Below are 20,288 nucleotides of genomic sequence, written 5' to 3'. Positions count from 1 at the left end.
GTTAGAGATTGTAGATTTTTGCAGTGAAAGTTTGGATCCTACAAAGCACTTCACTCATTAAAAGGATACAGAGACGAAAAAACCTGTTAGCTCATACATATCATGAACTTTTTTTGTTTACATTTTTTTAGAAATGGAAGGATTAGATTCGAAGATCATTTTTTTGTACCGACGATTTTCCATAGTCAGTCAAATAGCGCACAGTACAATCAGATATTGATCAGAATTGCAATTAAAATAATGGTTGTTCAGAGTCCAGAGTAGAAATGATCCCATGGATCAAATTTATAGCTGACAAAATTCTAAGTTTAAGATTACAACGTCTAAGTAGAAAAGTATTCCAATAAGTCACAGGCGAAGTTTTTCAAGTAATCACCCACACTCGGACAAATTTAAATTTAAAAAGAAAGAAAAAAAAGGCAATCCCCTATACAGAATGGCCCTACCAAAACAAAGCATATAGTGAGTCTTGCACACTTCGCAAATTCATCGACCACCTGATGATGAGTTGAAGGCAGCCCAAGTCTGTTATGAACTTTTGACCATTCAGAAAGATTGAATAACTGATTTTGGCTACAAAATAACACCGCTGATGTGTCAACCCCTTCACCATATAGGAGGGGTAAGGATAGGCAAATGAAATTGCAGCACTCTACAAACATGGAAGATCTCAATGATTAGGACAATAGATAGGCCATGTTAATCTAGGCGAGCATTTTAAGCTTCTTCCTCGGGCTCTGTATCCGTAGCTGAGATCAACGAAGCGGACTGGATCTTTCCAGCATAATCCAACCTCATCAAAATAACGCCCCTGAAACAGGCATTTAAAAAAATGGTGTAAAAGGAACACGTTGTTGAAATCCTTAAACTCAAGTTGACACTAGAAGTGCATTCAATCAAAGAGTTGAGATCAAATAGTGGATTTGTCATAAAGCCAATCAAAGAGTTGAGATCAAATAGTGGATTTGTCATAAAGCCAATCAAAGAGTTGAGATCAAATAGTGGATGAGTCACTCTGATTTTTACCTAGAACTTTAGCAGGGAATATACATTTTAACCAAATAATATGCACCTTGAAATTTAGCAGGGAATATAACATTTTAACCAAATAATATGCACCTTGAAATTTAGCAGGGAAAATAACATTTTAACCAAATAATAAGCACCAACTAGTATTTACCTGGCATAGCGAGATTGTATAGAAATATCCCGAACCTTAATTCTATTGACTGTACCACTTTGGCTTACTAGAACTACTTGTTCATCACTTTCACCATCCTCTGTAAATAAGCATAATTTGTAATAAGAAAAAAAGGAAAATAAAAGACAAAGCTGTTCAAGGGGAAAAATTCTGAAAAATGGTTGATCAATGACCTGCCAACGTGAATCCAACTACAAAAACAGCTGCCAAGCGATCCTCCAAGGAAAACTTATGGCAATAACAAAATAAAGCAAATCAGATAAAGAAGCGCCTTAACCAAAGACAAGTACCTTTAACAATTCAGTAATTAAAAAAAAAAAAAAAAAAAAAAAAAAAAAAAANACTAATTAGAGGTACCTTGTATCCAATCACACCAACTCTTTTCAAAGGGGACAAGCGGAAACTGCTCAATGGAACTCGCTTTCCAAATCCACTTTCAGACACAAATAAGAGCCATGGACCATTAGAGCCCTTGGCGCTGGAAACAACAAAGCTAAGGGTTAAGATTTTACATAATGATCAAACAGTGAACGTCATTAAGTGCTCGTTATTTGTAGTAAGTTCCTAATAATCGAAATTGCTAAAATATAATTTGTATCCCAGTACTGGATAGACTAATATTGGAGACCAAGATTTTAAGCAACAAGTGGCATTGGGTTTTTTCGCCACGTATCATTTACGTTTCTGAATTAATTGTGGTTAAGATAAATGAAGTTATTCGAGAAACATTTACTGAATATCTCATATCTTCCAAGTCCAGTCCAGTATAACAGGAAGTAAATGGCAGCATGCGTTCAGAGACAACCAATTCTAAATCCCAAGATCAGATCGACCTATCAGGTATCTTAAAACTACAGATTACTCTAGTGTATTCAATCATGCGTGCCTATACATAATACTCTCCATTTCTTCACTCCAATACTCCTCGTAATTGGAAAACTACAACTTCTCTAACACAATTATTCAATGCAATTAACTTGAGCAACTTAACTCGCTAGGTTAACCCTCAACCAAGAGATCAATATTCGAGTTCTCCACCTCCCATGTTGAACTCAAAGAAAACTCTACAATGGATTTAACCTTGGTATCTATGTAATAATGATGTGGTGCCATGTGGATACTCAGACAGGGTCTTTTAAAAGTTTGAAGAATGGGAGATATGACCAATTGTTCACTTATCTCTATTCTTTCCATAGGTTGGCTATACTCAAAAGTTATATTAATTAAAAATACGTCGGCTATTTCTATTCCTACTCTGCTTATATTTACTGCCCCAAACAAGTCAAACTTAAGATGAAACCTAATGAACAATGACAAAAGTCCTTACTCACTAAAACCTAGAGGGAGGTATGGAGACTAACAAGGGACCAAACTTCCTCTCTAGACCGCTTCACCCCTCCAAACACTCTATTGTTCCTCTCTCCCCAAAGACACGAAAGCGAAGCAAAAATTCCTTCTCACCACAAAAAAAGGTTATTTTTACTAAAGGGTGAATGACACAATGACTCCACTCAAACATAGAACTGAAAACTTGAGGCCAAACTACGTTGATGCTAGAGGTCTGAAACAAACAGATCCAAATTTCTGAAGCATAATCACAAGACCATAAAAATCATTGAGGCCCTCTGTTGGTACCTTACAAATGTTGAAACACTGCAGACTTATCAACGAGAACGAACTTTTGAGTTCTCAAAGCAAAGTCAAGGGCATTGTATGAGCAGCAGACCTGCCTGCTTCTTCACAATGCTCCTTGTCTTTTTCTTTTTGTAAAATGATTCTAATTTTTAGGTTATCTAGAATTTAGGGCTTATTGTAAGCCCGATATAAATTGTGGGTTATTTTGTACACGTTTCATTTTACCCAAAACGAATCCACCTTACAAAAAATCTACCATAAAAATTTGATATAAATTAAATATTCCAATTAATATGGCACAATAAGTTATTTACCTACTAAGTGGAGTTGTTGGAATCCTTTCTGAATCATTCCACACTGAAGCTGGGATTATATCCATGCTGGCCATCTTATCCCCAGCTTTTAGCCTCATGGCCACTGCACCCCTGGTGTTTCTGCCTCGTGCTCGAATCTGAGAAATTTGCAAGTGCAAGAATGTCACATGGTGAAACTGATATCAAGAGCAAGAGTTAAAAGGCCCAAGTGAGCAAGGACAAATGAAATTAGCAACAGAATATCACATAATATTATTGATAAACAGATTTTTTAGGAATTCCATTAGAATTGAGATTATTATGCAAGTGTTGGATAAGTTCATACTTTGCTCGATTGACATTAGACAAAAGAAAAGGTAGAAAACAAGGGTGTTGTTCAATGTTTGCGGAGGTGCTCTTGAATCCTCCTTTTTACGACAAAGGAATGGTTCTTTGGCAATCTTGTTTTATTTTTGGCTCAGCTGTGGAGCATCTAGCTTGAGAGGAATAGTAGAATTTTCCATGCACAAAGCAATATGGGGATGTTCTTTGGGTATTTAAATCTTCTTTGCGGGTGTCTATTAATGCGGGTTTTTTCTAACTATTAGCTTAGCCGCATTCTTTTGGATTGGGCCCCTTTCTGTAACTGAGAGCGGGGGTTATGTTCATGGACTCATTTTTATATATGCCCTCGTGTATCCTTTCATCTATCTCAATCAATTTCTTAAATTAAAAAAATAAAAAAAAAATAAATAAAGAAAACACTTAGTATGTTTCTATTTAATCATATTCTTTGGGTTTACATAATGCTACAGAAAGTCAAGTATGAGGGTAAACAGCATAATTTTGGAGTTCTTTCAGTCCAGTGTTATATAATTGAAGGGAGGAATCCTTCTCCAGTTTCTTTTTTCAGTGTAGACTACGCTGTTTTGCCTATAAAGCCTGAAATTTTATTTGAAAATAGTTTCGTATGATTTGGTGCAGCTCAAACCAGCTAGAGGAGTGGGTCCCAGAAATTCTTTAAGAATAGTGGTTCAAGGCTAAGGCCACGCTTCTGGAGCTCTTTTTTGGATTATATTGAAGAAAAGGAATGCAAGGACACTTACTGATACATCAAATTCTTTTGAACTTTTTGTGTTTATGTACCTTTCATGGCCTCAAATTGGAGTTTCCATCACAAGCTTTTTTGTAACTACTCTTTCTGGGCTTTCCTTTGGCTCTTTGTTGAAAGATGGGGACGTCCATTAGGTTGTATTGTTGTTTGGATTCTTTCTTGAATGAGATTTGGTTTGTTTCTTTTTTAAAAAAATATAAACAAAAAACAGCCCGATTTCAGCTGAACCATTGGAAGCAGCCGTGTCCAGTTAAGAAACTCACAAATATTTTAAAAAACAAAGCCACAAAATAATAGCCTAGGGGCCAGAGCCCAGGGGTTGCGTGCAATGACTTACAATATCACAAGAACTTAAAATGACCATCCCATTCTGAGAAGCCATTGCCACAAGATTATCATTTGTGCAACAGCGGACCCATTTCAGCTCATCACCATTCACCTACAAAATAGTTCATAAGTCTTGATAGGCGTTCGACGTTCAGTTAAGAATAACACTAAGAAGGCAAGACCAGAGCATCATTAAGGGAACAAACCAATTGAATAGCTATAATTCCAGTTGTTCTGATTGATGAAAAGAAGTTCAACGATACTTTCTTGATGTAACCATTTGCTGTGAGCATTAGTAGAAACTGGTCTTCAACGAATTCACTCACAGGGATAATGGAGGTTATTCTCTCTCCCTCTGATAAAGATAGGATCTAGCTCCATCATGAAAGAAGATTGATCAATATTTAAGAAATAACCAACTTTTGAAGTTTTCAATGAAGAAAAGTGAAGCTATAAATACCTGAATAATTGGAGTGCCAGTAGCAGTTCGGCCACATTCTGGAATTTTATAGGCTCGAGATGAATAGACTGTACCTTTATCACTACGGAAAGTAGCTTCTCCATTAGTATTATATGATATTTAAACAAAAGGCAATACAATTGAAGACCATAAAAGAATTTTACAACATAAAGCTAAGAGTGAATAGAGTAAAAACTGTTTTCTCATTTTATGTCAAATGGAAACAAGAAAAAAACATATCAATTACTAAATACATCAAAAGAACTAAGATGATTGACAGAACTTTTTTGTAAGAAAATGATAGAGAGAACTAATAAATTGATAGACGGTCTAGAAGAAACTTTGTTGGGGAAAAGCAGACTTTTCTCTTCAATATATTAAAAACATAAAATTACAGGATTTTCGATGACTGGACTATTGGCCTGTAAACTATAAAATAAAAAAAATAAAAAAAAAATTAGACATCCAATTGAATCGAATACACATTCTGATAACATGGACTTGTAGGGGTACAACTCTAAAAGAGAAGGCTTAACATAGCTATTTAAATGTGTAATACATCTTTGTTTAAGAGAAATGAAACCACAAAAGAAGCCACACTAAAAGAAGCTGGAAAAACAATCTGGATTCAGACCTTTCTATACTCTCATCTGGTTATCCCCACTCAAATAGCGCTTGCATGGATTAGAGGCTTAAATAATAGACATATATTTCGGTAGCTTTCATTATGACATACTATTATAGTATATGTACTTCAAATGATGGAAGTTTCAAAAACACTGACCAACAAGAAAGTGTTGCACATTACACAATTGCAACTAGTAACAAGTAATGACATACTAAATTGAATATAATGAGGATTATGAATCAGCGGGCAATATGTATCAGCCTGGAACCTCCAGGAGATTTACATCCAAATGCCAATTTACCATTTCTCAACTGCAAGATCAGCAGGAAATGTACAGGTGATCTTTCAGGCAACTACCAATTCTGAATTCCAGCTTACCAGTAAATTCTCATCCAAATGTGAAAATACTGCCATTTATAAGTTGACTTAATGAAAACATTTTAAAAAGTTAAATAAAAAGTACCTGAAATACAGAACATGGTCATGTGCACGACAAACAATAAAATCTGACATTGCATCATTAACTCTCAGTTTTCCAACAGATTTTCCAATTGTTCCACGATGCTGAAGATTGAAGGTGCTGGGTTTCATCCGCTTAACATATCCTTTTTCACTAAGTGCCTGAGAGATATAATTTATACATACATAAAAATTGGTCTAAAAAGTACTATGAGGGAAGATAAAGCCATATAATGAAAATGAGTGAACTGGGACACTTACCAAAAGCATCTCTTCATTTGGAATGACATCGATGTCTTCAAGTTGACCACTATCAGTGTCTTTCAAAATAGAACGCCTAGGGCTAGGAAACTTATTTTTCAGCTCAATTGCTTCTTGTTCTATTACCTAGAATTTCAAAAAAGAGGGAAGATGAGAATCAATTAACTCAATAATAAAGGCCACAAGCGTACCATATGAATTGACAGATAAAAAAAGAGCTACAATTCTAAGCAAGTTGTATGGATGGTAGATTTAGGCATTACAAGTCAGGAAGGGGAGGCGGTTGTTGGAAACTAATAAGATTAAATCTGTCTTTTAATCAATTCTTGCTCCCACATCTTCCCTCAAATTTTCTTNACCGTTCATCTTTCATTGGAATGGTAAGTAAATGTCATGACTTTGAGGCACCGGATGCACAAAAAGTTGAATTACCTCCCAGGGAAATAAGTGCAAAGCGCAAAATAAAGCAAAGACTTCTATTTGGGTACATAGTTTAAAAATATAAATAATTTATTCTATATGAAAAATATATGAAAATTTCAGAAATTAGAGGTTTGAGAAAGATTTTGAGAAAAGTGAATTTCTAGAGGATATATTTAATTTCTTTACAAATGTCATTATCAGGGACTTCACTGAAATTCTCTAATGCTTTTAAGATAAAATTAGAGGCTAATTTGATAGTTTGCTGTAAACATCATGGACCAAATTACATGTTTAGCCTCTATGTCACCATAATGTGTCCATATTATAACGTAACATTTCCCATCCTTTGTATCCAGTTTTGCAACGATGCAAATGATTTCAGTTAGACTATACCTTAAGTTTAAGTATATACCCATTTTCCACTAAAGGAATATTTGGCAGCATACCTGCAGAATGTTCTTCCTGCTAGACAACAGCTCCTCTAGTTTGGAAATATTCTCCATTAAGGATTTACTTTCATCAATAAACTTCTTCCTCTGAAAAAGAGATCAAAATAACTCATTTGATGCAATTAAAAAGAGTCCACAGGAGACAATAGCATGATTAGCATGCCAACTTCAAACCTCGAGGTGTGTAAGTCTCCTAAGGTTAATGTCCAATATAGCTTCAGCTTGTTTTTCAGAAAGGCTGAATTCTGCAGTAAGGAAAAGGAGAACAGTAGTAATTTCAGACTAATTTACATCACAAAAATGAAAGAATCTGCCTTGAGTAATTAAGAGTCAGCAATCAAAATATGTGAATAAGTAAAAATAAATTGATATCCAAGTTAGGTTATATAAAAAAATAAATATAATATCCAACCATAGGTTATATAATAAATTGGAATTTGGTGCATTTTAATGCTTATATTTAGTAGCCTTTCAGTTTCAAATATACTTCGTAGTTATCTCTGTTTTATTGGGTTATTTCTCAAATGTTGCGAATTTTGTGCTCCTGGTTTTGACCAGACCCTTTCTTTTAGGTGGCCTCTCTTTTTACCTCTTGTTGTCGGTTTCCCATTAATTAGAAAAAGTAAAAATGAAAAATATAAAGGAAGAACGAAATAAACAAAGAAGAAGAAAGAGGAGAGAGAGAGCACCGAAAGAAAAATAATGAAATCAAATTAACAATAATCACAGCTCATTAAAAAAGCACCAATGGGGCGATGCCACCAACTAAAAAAGCATTAAATGAAGAAAATTGAGATTTCTAGAAACATACGAGCCCTCAGATTAGCAGATGCAACAGAATTGCTGGAAGCTTCCCTTATCAACTGAATCACTTTATCCAAATTATCAAGTCCGATAACAATACCCTACAAACAGAGTCATAATATTACGTAAACTACAAGAAAACATCAGAGAAGAATAAAACCTCTGAAAGCAAAATACTGCTTTAGAATTGAGAGAATTTCTCATTAATATTTACTAAATGTTGACACAAAAAGAAAAAGGTTAATGGTATGAATATAATATATAGATGGGATTTCTTTGAATAAGAATCTATACATTAAAAAGAAACATAAAGGCAAGCAGGGAAATAAAAGAAATCTAATTATTTGAAACATAAGCATGACATTTCTTATAAATAGTACACAACAAATCCCAAAAACTTGCTCTCCAAAACATTTCAACAATTTATCCACTTCGTTTTAACCTGATAATTTACATAATCAATGTTATTTTAACTCTGTGATACAATAATCTTTAACAAAATTGCATTTTACGCATAAACTAAGACCAAATATTTTAAGTTCTGGCTGCATTCAATTAAATAAAACAGATCAATAAGAAAATGCTTTCTTTATACAACAAAGAACAAGCTCCCGGGAAGCAAATTAATCAGCGAATTGGTTTCATTCTTTTTTCAATAAAAAAAGGGCATCTTTAAGATATGTCCGCCCAATAATACCATGGCAATGTCATTAGGTGAGACAGTAACAGACCTCAACAATGTGTCTTCTCTCTTGTGCCTGCAATAGCTTAAACCTTGCTCGTCTCTCTACAACAGAACACCGGAATTCCAAAAATGCCTGGAATTTACTCCGTTAAAAAAAGCAAAAAACAAGTTACCCTCATCTCAATCAATCATAAATTAGAAGAAAAAGTTGTATGCCTCAAAGAAACAACTATAAATGGCACCGGAAAAATCACATATCCAGTCGAAGGAAAGAAGTAAAACGAATTATGTGAAAGTTTACCTGCAGTAATTCCTTCAGGCCCATGAGTTTAGGTTGTCCATTAATAATACTGCAAGAAAATTTAAAGTTGCATTACTTGGAAGGGAAGTCTCAAAACAGAAACATTATATCCACAAATTAGCACAACAAAGAGTGCATCATTTCAAAGAAAATTAAGGTTTAACTGTGATTCCAGAAATGAGATTCAAATATGTGGCTAAGAATATTTCCAATTACAAACTTAGTAATAGGACTATGTTTGATAACTCTTATCATTTTTTTAATTTAAAAAAAAATAACTAATTTTACCTTGAAAATTCAGATAATATTTTATTTTAAATAGAAATCAAATTAAACTATTCCCATTATAAGAGACAATTTCATTGATGTTTGAAATTCACAAAAGGGATGTATTATACATGATGTTTGCAAAACACCTTCCCAATTTACAACGAGGGAAGTATGACTGTAGGAAAAAAAATATTAGACAATTTGCACCAAGATCTCGTGGTAAACATCATTTATCGAAGAGCTTGTATAAGTTTGTGTCTTTTCCGTGAATACTCTTTGATTTTTTTTTCTTTCCACAAATTTCAAAAGAAAACCATGGTGAGGTTATTCCATAGTAGGGCTTTTGTATTCTTGAGGTGGGTGGTACGTTAAGGCCATGTCCAATAAATCCTTTACCTCCCTGGGAAAAGTGAGATATCATCCAAAGATATTGAGAATCTTTGTCCATAAATTCTGATCACTTTTGAAGATTTTCACTAAAGCTAATGGCTTTATGCACTATTTCTCAAAGGAAAAATTCACCTTTCGAAGGGTAATTTCCTTTCCATATTGTTTTTGCTAGGGTGGAATTTATTGCTTCTACATTTTTCCCTATGTCCATCATCAAAAAAAATTGTAAAGAAGCCCCCTTAGCGCATGGAAGCCAAGTCAATAAGTCTACTTCATCAGCCAACACAACTGGGGCAAGATCAAGGCTTAATTCAGCCCATATCGTGGCTTCATCCTTTAGGTTCCTACCAAGCTTCAGGTCTCAAAAATTGTTGTCATCATTCCATGTTCCTTTGATCGTGGCTCTTTTTTAAAATAGAGTATGTACAAAAGTGGATACCACATGGATAGCATTGTGTTTTCAATCCAAGAGTCAGTCTAAAATGATGTGCTTCTTCCATCACCCACCCTATGGCAAATTCAGTTGGTGATGATGTTTTGGTGTTTTTTTATGTACTTCCATGGCTCTTTGCAGAAGATGTAGGGGTCGGTTTGTACATGATGTACAAGGATATTTAACCTTTAGAAGTGTACTACACAAGGCATTTTCTTCATGATGGATATCTACATATCTGTTTTGCTAGGAGAGCTTTGTTCTTTTCCTTCACCGAAAACAGGCGAAGTCCTCCCTCCCTTGTCTGCTAGGATTTCACTATTCCCATCAATTTAAATAATATTTATTTTTCAAATAGCTTAAGTTGAGTAATACTTTCTATTCTTTTGTGCATGAAATCGTAGCTTTGTTTTGGTAACAGCCTGTGCTGTTATTGAATCATGAAGAGAATGTGATGCTCTTAGCTTCACTTTAACAGATAGAAGTGAAGTATTGCTCAATATAATCACTCTAAAGGATTTGAGATAATCATTAAACTGATTCAAATTTTGTCATTAAATGGAATCACATTATATGGTATTTGTAATCGACAAAGAAATTAAAGTAAATATCAACGAGAATATATTAATGAAAATTTAAAGGTCAACTGTAAGGACAATCCACTCACCCCACCATATTGCAGCTAAAACTAGACTGAAGAGCTGTAAGACGATATAAATTATTCTGAATAATTAGTGGATCCTCTCCTCGCTTAAGCTGTAAAGAAGATTACAGAACTTGTCAGTCTAACAAGCATCGTCCACTCCCTATATTTTCTAGGGCAATAAATATACACATGACAAAGAAATTCATATGAACTTTTTCCTCTTAAACCTTAACTGTAGATTTTAAGCTGCAAAGGACGTTTTTTGTTTAGTTGGTGTAAAAATTACAATTTAATTTGCGAGGATCTAGGTCGCACGCCTCGACTAATCTCAACAACTGTTCAACTTTACAAAAATTGGTTGCCAAGAACTTTGTGTAGAAGTTGCTAGATATTATAATAGGTCATATAGTGATAAGGAAAGCATAATATTCAACATCATTTTTACCTCAACTACAATCCGCATTCCAGACCGATCACTCTCGTCTCTAATGTCAGCTATACCATCCAGTGTCTGTTCATAAAAATTAGGACATTAAATATATATTTAAAAAAAATAATAAATTACACTACAATTAACAAGGATGGAGACTTACATCATGACCAGGGAAAATTTAATTTCTACCACACAATAGCCGACTTAGAAATTTAGTTTCTATGATTCTTAAAATGAAATGCCAACTGGCTGGTGTTTTTCCAAAGAAACCCTACATTCTTCTTAATCTTTTCCTTTTGGACCATCCTTTCAAGGAAAAGGAGATCCTTTGGAAGAATCTTGTTCGTGCTTTTTTGTAATCGGTTTGGATTGAAAGAAATCAACTATTGGTTCACAAGCAAAACCTATCCAGACTTTTTTCTAGTGTTCTATTCCTTTCTCCATCTTAAAGTAAATTGAATTCCCTATTTTCCACCCATAGTATTTCTACTCTTTTGTCTAATTGGAGATGCTTATTGTGACTCCATTAGATTGGAGTCTTTCTCTTCTCTTTCTCCTAAATTTCATACATGAAAAATTTTGTTTCTTATTCTTTTAAAAAAATAACAAACAAATTGTGCGTGTATGTATATAAAGCAACCAAAACAAAAGAAACAGAAGAAAAGGGCAAAGAGCAATATAGATAAACACAAAACAACCCCGAACCAACTCACAAGAAAAGGCCAAGTTTTAATGTCTATATCGATTAATTTAAATAGTTTTATTAATGTCCATCTAATTACACCTAATAACACCTAAAAGAACCACAAACAAATATATAATAAAAACATGGGAAAATGTTTATATCGATTAATTTTCAGCCAACCAAAATAAACACATAAACATGTGGTAATACAATTTTCCTCACAGCATCACCTTGTTCTCCACAAGTTCCGCTATCTTCTCCACCAAAGCAGATTTATTTGTTTGGTAAGGTATCTGCATTCCATTTAAAAAACAATAATAATAATAAATAACATTTAATTCCGCCATTTAAAAGGTACTTCATAATTTACAAAAGTTCCACCGTTTAAAAGTCATACATGTTAAAAGAGATATATCCAACACTATACAGAAACGCCACGATACTCACCTCCTTTATAATAACTGCAGTTCGTTTAGTTTTTAAATCGAGCAGCTCAACGTCAGTTTTCCCCCTAACTGTAATGCGTCCACGTCCAGTTCGATATGCTTCTAAAATACTTGACAAGATAAACAACTATTAGGATGATCTTAAGAAGCAAAACAACAATAAATATTTCTGTGACTAGTTTCAGGTAGCTTACATTTTACAAATTGCTAATTGAAATGGACAAAGTTTGTTTTTCCAGAACAAAAAGATATTTATTCATTTCTAGAAATTTTTTACTTCTTGCAAAATGTGAAAATATCATTTTTAGGAACTAAAGCATGAATGAAATTACTTTTCCGATTGAAAGACCACTCCATCCTCATTTTCTTCTCATTTTCTTTCTAAATTCACAATGCAACTTTAGAGTGCATGGGGAGATGGCAAAAACGATTGGAGAGACAATTAGAGATTTGAAGTTCTAAAAATAATTAATTACTTAATTAACAAGCGCTAGAAGTGATTCTGATATTCTGCACCATAAGAAAATGGAAGGAAAAAAAAGAAAAAAAAAAGAATGTTAGATTGTATGTACACTAAACGGGTTGTCAAAGCTTTCCTAAATGAGGCTTCTTTTTTAGTAGGACCGGAAGGGTGCAAGTGTGACAAAAGAAATGAAATAAAAAATTGTTCATAAAGGGAATAAAATGCTGAATCTTACCCATTGATTCCCATGATTAATCCTCCGGTCGGAAAGTCGGGTCCAGGCATGTATTCCAACAATTCTTGCAACTTTAACAAAGAAAAAGAAAATTAATGAACTTGCAAAGAAGAAATGAGGAAATGCACAGTGATAGATTGAACTCTGATATTAGAAGAGTTATATATATATATATATATATCCATGAGTGTCCGGGCCATATTAGAAGAGTTCGATGCCTAGTTGGCTTCACCGTAAAGAGAAAATGTTAACATATTTCCATTCATTAATGAAATCAATGAAATGTTAATTTACAAAGATACGATACTCAAAAAATAAATAATTAAATAAAATAAAATCCAAGATAAGTTTAAAATCTACAACTCTAAACATATTCATGGAAATCTGATTTACATCTAGAAAAAATAATAAATCATTTGCATTCTTCTCTATAATAAAAGAAAGATTAAATCACAAGTTCAATCCCTAAACTATAAGGTTTGTGTCAAATAAATTTTCAAAATTTCAAGTGTCTAAAAACTCCCTAAACTTATGATTTTGTATCTAATAAATCTTTGAACTTTTAATCTTAAATCTTGTTATTATTGACCTATTTGACGTTTCTTTGAAATTTACGAACTTATTGGACAAAAAATGGAAGTATTGGGACCTGCTAGATACTTTTTTTAAGTTAAGGAACCTGCTAGACACAAGTAATTTAACCTATAGAAAAATATTTTTTATCTACTGTTATCTAAAGAAACAAAAATATTTTTATATTTGGCTTCTAAAGTCCTCCCATAACCGTCAAAGTGAGAATAGCTCAGCAGTAATTGGCATGTTACTCCTTCCCTTCAAGTCAAAGCTTCAAATCTTCATGCCCCACTTGTTGTACTCCAAAAAAATAATTAAAAAAAGAAGGTTCTTCAAGAACCAAAGAGAGCGTTTCCAAAATTTATTGTGCAATAGTAATACAGCATGCGGTTCATCACACACTACTCATAACAAATATTCAGGAGGGCTGGAACAAGAAGTCAATTTCCAAAACGGAATATCTAGGAAGAGAGAGAGAGAAAGAGACAGAGTACTTACTGTAGCCTCCGGATTATGAATAAGAACACGGAGTGCATCTACTAACTCGCCAAGATTATGTGGTGGAATATTGGTTGCCATTCCAACCTGGGTATTTTCCTCTAAATTAGAATGTCAAAGAAAAAACTAGTGAGAAGCGGGAAAAAGAAAGAAAACTCAGATGGATCACCGCAATCCCTGAGGAACCATTCAGCAACAAAGTTGGGAGCCGAGCTGGTAGAAGTGAAGGTTCCTTTTGGGAACTGTCAAAATTTGGAACAAAATCCACCTACACAAAGCAAAAAAAATACACATTAAAAAAAGATGGTGACAGAAATAATGAATAACTTTTTAAAAAAAGTACAATATAGAACAAACCGTATTCAGCTCTAAGTCAGCCAACAACATTGCTTCTGTAAGTGCCTACAGGATCAGAAATACAACACATGATGAGCATCCAGTTGTATGAAGAAACATGTGATGAATCAAAGTTTCCATTTAAGCTAGTAATCCAGTAACACGGTCCTACCCTCACTGTAATCACCGAAGAGGTTCCTTCAAGCACATCATGGCCAACTTAGAGAGACAACAAGGTTCTAAATAATAAAATTTTACACCAAACTGTTTGAACCAAGACCTTGGGGCAAATTTCCACACGTCTCAAACTCTAACACCCCTCGCCCCCCCATCTTGGAGTTAATTGTGAGCCAAAAAGCAAATTACGGGACTTCATTGATAATCCAACAAGCCCACAAGAAAACACAGATGCTTTATACCAGATAAGATATTTTAGATCCTAAACAACGATTATGACAAAAAGATTGACACTTTCCAAAAATTACCGATGTTTGAACAAAATATAGGAAAAGGCTCAAGAAAAATATATGCATTCCATCTTCAGCCAACAACTTTACTTTCTATGATGATTTTCTTTATACTATCCCAGTGACAAAAGATTTTCTTTATACTTCCCCGGTGATGAACAAGAGGTTGATGAAAAGTAGGTAACTAAAGCATGACAAAATGGCTTTTCATATCTTCAAAGAACATAATTCTCTGAAGAAGCAAACATATTTAAACATACTTCCAATCTGCACTCAGTATACCGCATGGCAGCAGGAGGATCTGCATCAATGGAACCAAAATTTCCATGGCCTTGGATGAGTGGGCACCTTAAAGAGAAATCCTGTATATAGCACAAGACTACGAGAATTAGAACTAAAACTACGAATAAAAGTGACAAAAATATAATAATGAAGGATAGGTCTCCCTTTTGTGATTTCATTTGATCAATTAAATTGTTTGTTCACTTAAAAAATGAAAGAAAATTGTCTAATACCAGAAACCATTCAGTAGTAAAAAGCCAAAGAACTAGAATGAGTTGTGTAGAAAGGGAAAAAAAAACACGGCAGGAACTTAACAAGAAATTTAAGTTCAACAACCATCATAAACTTTGTCAAATGACCTCAACTTTGGTTTGTCATTTCGTTCCAAGTCAGCATTCGTCATGCTGGTATTTCAGATCGTGGATATATGCCTTATTAAGGTTTTTCTGCCTCAACTTAGGGGAAGCACAAGTCACTCATTTTCTCAACTTTTCACAAAGATCAGTATTTATTTATAAACTCTCCCGGTGGAGGGAAGTGAAATTCATTGGTCATCAAGGATTATCCTTACTAAACTCACCTGAATATTTGAACACGCAACCATTAGGTAGGATGACCTTCACAAAAGAGAAGGTACTGTTAATGTTATGGGCAGGGCTCACTGCCATCCAGTACATTGCAGAAAAAAGACCACATTGCAGAAGCAAGGATGCAAGTGATCAAAGATGGAGACCTCCTTTCCAAAAAAAAAAAATTCTTCCAACTTCTTAATTTCTTCCATTTCACTCGTATAAATTTCTTCTTAACTGCAGGCTTCTCCTTCCATCTAGTTTTCCTCGTTCTGTTGTGGCACAAAGGAGGAGGCTGCTTCTTGGGCTTGTTAGAATCAAGGTTTTTCTTTCTTTCCTTCTTCAAGCACTCCTTGTGTTTCTTTTCATATTAGTCTCATTTTTGTCTTTCTTCTTTAAACGTTCCTTGCCTTCTCATTTTTCCTCCATTGTTTCATTTTGAAATTTTCGTATGAGAAACCCAACTTTCATGGAGAAAAAAATGAACTAACGCAAGGGCATCCCAAAAAAATGATAATAAATAAGCTCGCAAAAGGGAGACCAACTAGAGAAAGGAATCCAATCAAGACGAATGAAACCTAATGAGTAATTATAAAAAGAATTTGTCACCAACACCCGAAAAGAACATTGAACCTAACAACGGTCCAAACATTATTAGGGTTCCTCTCAACTCCTCTAAAAGTCTTATTGTTCCTCTCCACCAAAGACCCCCACAAAAGAGAACAAACCCCGGCATGCCACAAAAACCCCCTTCTCCTCATACGTTGGATAAAGGAGGAACTCCTTGATCATCTCTTTATAGTCCTTATATTTGACTAATTGGAATCCAAACACATCAACAACAAAAAAACAAAAAACAAAAAAAATCCAAATTGATCAAGCAAACGAACAGCTCCAAAGGATATGATCTAAGTCTTCTTCTGCTAGCAAAATGGTCCAAAAGGAAGTCTTTTTTTTTTAAGTGTTCACTCTTCTATGGAAAACCTGTAAAGCAAAGAATTTAACCATCTTTGAAACTCCCACATTCCAAATAGAAGAAAGAACGACTTCACTGAGGGGAGAAGGGTCCAACAAGCAACAAACGAGCTATAAGAAAAGCCTCCAATAAGGTTAGAACTCTCTAATCAAAGATAAGAAAGTCGTGATTTCCAACATTTCCCTATTAGACAAAGAGTAACCAAAACGGAGCAAACGAGAGAAAGAGCGGTCAAAATGATCCAAGACATTAGCCACAAACCGGTTTTTCATGGAGGACACATGATATAATCAGGGGAACATAAAGCAAAGGGGTCTGTCCCCCACCCACCAATCCTCCCTAAAGTACCCACAAAGCAATGATCAAGGTGAGAGAAACAAGGGGGCTCATTTGCAATTTCTTTCCAAAGATTTATGTACGAAGTACCTTTGACACCACCTATTGTCCACTCATAAGGATGACAACCATACGTGCATGCTATAATCCTATGCCAAAGGTAACAAACTCAAGGGAAGTGGCCAAAGCCATTTTGTTAACAAGACTTTGTTACGATTCCTTAAATTCCCTAATTCTAACCCCAAGATTTACCAACTTTTCCACCAACTCACAACTCACAAGATGTGTGCCTTTAACCTCGTCAACCCCTTCCCATAAGAAGTCCCTCATAAGTCTGTTAAGAGGTTTACACATATATCACGGAACTATAAGGAGGGAGAAGTGGTTAGGGCTCCCACTCAAAATCAAGCGAATGAGAAGGGTCAGTCTACCACCTTTAGAAAAAAAATTAATCTTTCACAAGCCCAGTCTCTTTCTCACTTTATCCACCATGAGGTTCTAAAAAGAGAGTCCCCAAATTATGTCCAAGGGAGAAGCCATCGTAGGATGAGGGAAACCAACAAGCGTGCCCAACTATTCACCTGAGGGTCACAATCGAAGCCTAAAATATGACATTTACCCCTATTGACTTTGAGCCTTGATATGGCCTCAAAAAAAAAAAAAAAAAAAAAAAAAAAAAAAAAAAAAAAAAAAAAAAAAAAAANGTAGTTTAGGATGAGAAAGGACTCCACCTTTCCTGAATAAAAGAAGATAGTATCGTCCAAATTGAAGTTGAGAAACAGATACAATAGTTTTCCCAATCTCAAAACCGTCAATGATGTTACATCCATGAAATTGTTTTTTACAAAAATAATAATAATAACAAAATAAACTGTTGTTCAATGATGTCACATTAATGAAATTGTTTTTTGTGAAAAAATATAATAATAATAAATAAATAAACTATTGTTATCAATTAGGTAGCTATTTATAACTCATGATTGCTTTAGGATACCTTCTCACTCCCTCGTCTGTTGGATCTATTCTGGGTTACTACATATTTCATATTAAAGAAAATTCATTTTAAGTTAATGAATATCAAATTGATTAAATGTTTCCTGTTACCTGAGCCATTCTAACAAGGGAATCATACACAGCAGTATCTCCATGCGGATGAAACTTACCTAAAACCTGTTAAGAGAATCAAAAATCATAGCTGAAGATAGGGATAATAACATGTGACTAAAGGGAGAAATGAACTCATCTCTTCATAGAATAAACGTATATTTAACCTCTCCAACAACTCTTGCACATTTCTTAAATGGTTTTCTTGATGAAAGGCCCAATTCATGCATGGCAAACCTGTAGCCACAATTTTACCGCAGGTCAATACAGCTATTGAATATTCTTACTCAAACTATATGCAAAAGATCTACAGAGAATATTTCATATCGTAGGTGACTACAGCTAAATGCAGGTCAATACAGCTAGTAAATAATCTTGCTCCAATATTTACTAGATTGCGTACAAGCTGTTGTAGGTTTGTAGGATGGTCTGCCTAAATGCAGTACTTCTTATCCGTTGTAGATTTGAGAGATTATCATATCTCAAGAGAGGAATATCGATGAAAACAGAGCTTATGGGACGTTTCTTCTATGAATACAATGTACTGCGAATCCTAGCACAAAAAAACTAAAAGAACACTGCTTCGCTTTTCCTGTTTCAAAAAAATAAAAGAAATACTGGTTTGATGCTTTGAAAATTTCCCTCTCCACCGTATATTCTCAACAAACCTAACTCCGGCGACATAGCTAACCCAGTGAGAGAGGTGATATTTTGGTTATGAAGTCTCCAGTCTCTCCATTCGACAACTCGAGTGACCTCTCGGATGTTCTCGTGTTTATGTATAAAGCTTCAAGAACAATCCGATTGACATACCAGCATTGCAACATAACCTCAAGCAAATACAGTTTTTCGTGCATATTGAACCAATGAACACAAGCGACAAATAAACTGCTGGTAAATTGGTGAAAGAGAGAAACGCGAAAGATTTTACTTCAAAACAGACCCATCAGAGCTATGATAGAAAGGGAGGTCTCACGTAAATTACATTGTCGACATTTTTCATCAGAATCTATGGAAAATACAGTAATTACAAAGTCCGAGGGAAAATGACTCACAAAACCCGGCGGTGGACAGGTTTCAAACCATCGCGAACATCGGGCAAGGCACGCCCGAGCAACACGGACATTGCATAAGCCATGTAAGCATCAGTAGCCTCCTTGTGAAGCAATGCATGAACAATCCTTCCATCACTCCCACCTCTATCCTTCGCAATTACACTACCATTTCCATCCTGACCTCCAACTCCTTCCTCTTTCACAGACTCATCTTTGCGCCGGGATTTCACCAACCGGATGGACCTGGAGGATTTCGAAGTGCTAGTAGATAGAAACCGAAGCTCTGACAGCCCATGATAGATTCTGGCGAAACGAGACGATGCATGAGGTGGAGCGAATTGATGGCGAAGCAGAGAAGAAAAGCGGAGTCCAGAAGAAAACGCCATGGAAGAGCTCAACGGAAGAGACTGAGAGCTTTCTGCTACACCTACACGATGGGTCGCACAGCTGCCATTGAAGAAGCTATCTGGTGGAGTATTTAGCGTGGTTCTGTGGGGAAGAGTGCCGAGGATTGCGCGGTTAACAGTGAAGAGTAAAAGCTAAAACCCTAGGGCTTTTGGGAATCGTCCGCCCAATTTTCTCTCACTTTAAAATATCTATTTTATTTATTTATTTTTCGCGGTTTAAAGCCATAAATCGTTCTTTTTTTATTTATTATTATTTTTTTTTTATATATATATAACTTGAAAAAAATATATAATTATTAATAATATGTATTTCAAGTTAAATTTAGAGACAGTGAACGTTCAACCTCAATAACGTCGTTTATATTTTATCACTGTGTTCGATATTAGTTTGGTCTAATTGGGTCGTGATATTTGGACTTAGTGTTCGATTGAGCCCAAAATTGGCTTATTAAGTGAGTTGACTCAATATCGCTCGAGCTCGAATTTAACTTATTGGACTCATAGGTCATTCGAGCCCACAGTCCACGGTGCCTTAAAATAGCTCATTGGTACGAGAGTTATTCAGAAAAGTTACCCAGAAATGCAACTAAATAATTTCACGTAAGATGACGTATCATTATGAAAAAATATGAACCTGATTCTCA

The 20,288-nt window shown here is 34.8% G+C and overlaps 1 protein-coding gene across 1 annotated transcript; it reads right to left on the bottom strand.

Annotated features, from left to right (window-relative positions):
• Positions 1–258: 258 nt before the first annotated feature.
• Positions 259–19,823, bottom strand: LOC111805536 (DNA gyrase subunit A, chloroplastic/mitochondrial). The gene is made up of 27 exons (XM_023690645.1): positions 19,238–19,823; positions 18,350–18,419; positions 18,183–18,248; positions 15,176–15,277; positions 14,470–14,514; positions 14,282–14,380; positions 14,113–14,199; positions 13,042–13,112; positions 12,345–12,453; positions 12,128–12,190; positions 11,225–11,290; positions 10,801–10,889; positions 9,041–9,089; positions 8,786–8,872; positions 8,062–8,155; positions 7,425–7,495; positions 7,248–7,337; positions 6,379–6,504; positions 6,122–6,279; positions 5,031–5,112; positions 4,777–4,941; positions 4,581–4,682; positions 3,151–3,287; positions 1,559–1,679; positions 1,375–1,429; positions 1,181–1,280; positions 259–811 (listed from the first exon to the last, which is right to left on the bottom strand). The coding sequence occupies exons 1-27, from the start codon at positions 19,621–19,623 to the stop codon at positions 718–720; spliced, it is 2,784 nt and encodes a 927-aa protein (XP_023546413.1). The 5' UTR covers positions 19,624–19,823; the 3' UTR covers positions 259–717.
• Positions 19,824–20,288: the final 465 nt, after the last annotated feature.

The sequence above is a fragment of the Cucurbita pepo genome, chromosome LG11, assembly GCF_002806865.2.
Source record: "Cucurbita pepo subsp. pepo cultivar mu-cu-16 chromosome LG11, ASM280686v2, whole genome shotgun sequence".
In the NCBI taxonomy this organism is placed as follows: Eukaryota; Viridiplantae; Streptophyta; class Magnoliopsida; order Cucurbitales; family Cucurbitaceae; genus Cucurbita; species Cucurbita pepo.
The sequence above is the reverse complement of the archived record's forward strand: the minus strand, read 5'-3'. Positions and strand labels throughout refer to the sequence as shown.

Coding starts and splice junctions, on each gene's coding strand:
- LOC111805536 (XM_023690645.1), bottom strand. CDS start 19,623: ATGGCGTTTTCTTCTGGACTCCGCTTTTCTTCTCTGCTTCGCCATCAA. Junction 4,683..4,776: donor GAATTATAGCTATTCAATTG/GTTTGTTCCCTT, acceptor ACTATTTTGTAG/GTGAATGGTGATGAGCTGAA. Junction 1,430..1,558: donor TTGGTGTGATTGGATACAAG/GTACCTCTAATT, acceptor TATTGCCATAAG/TTTTCCTTGGAGGATCGCTT.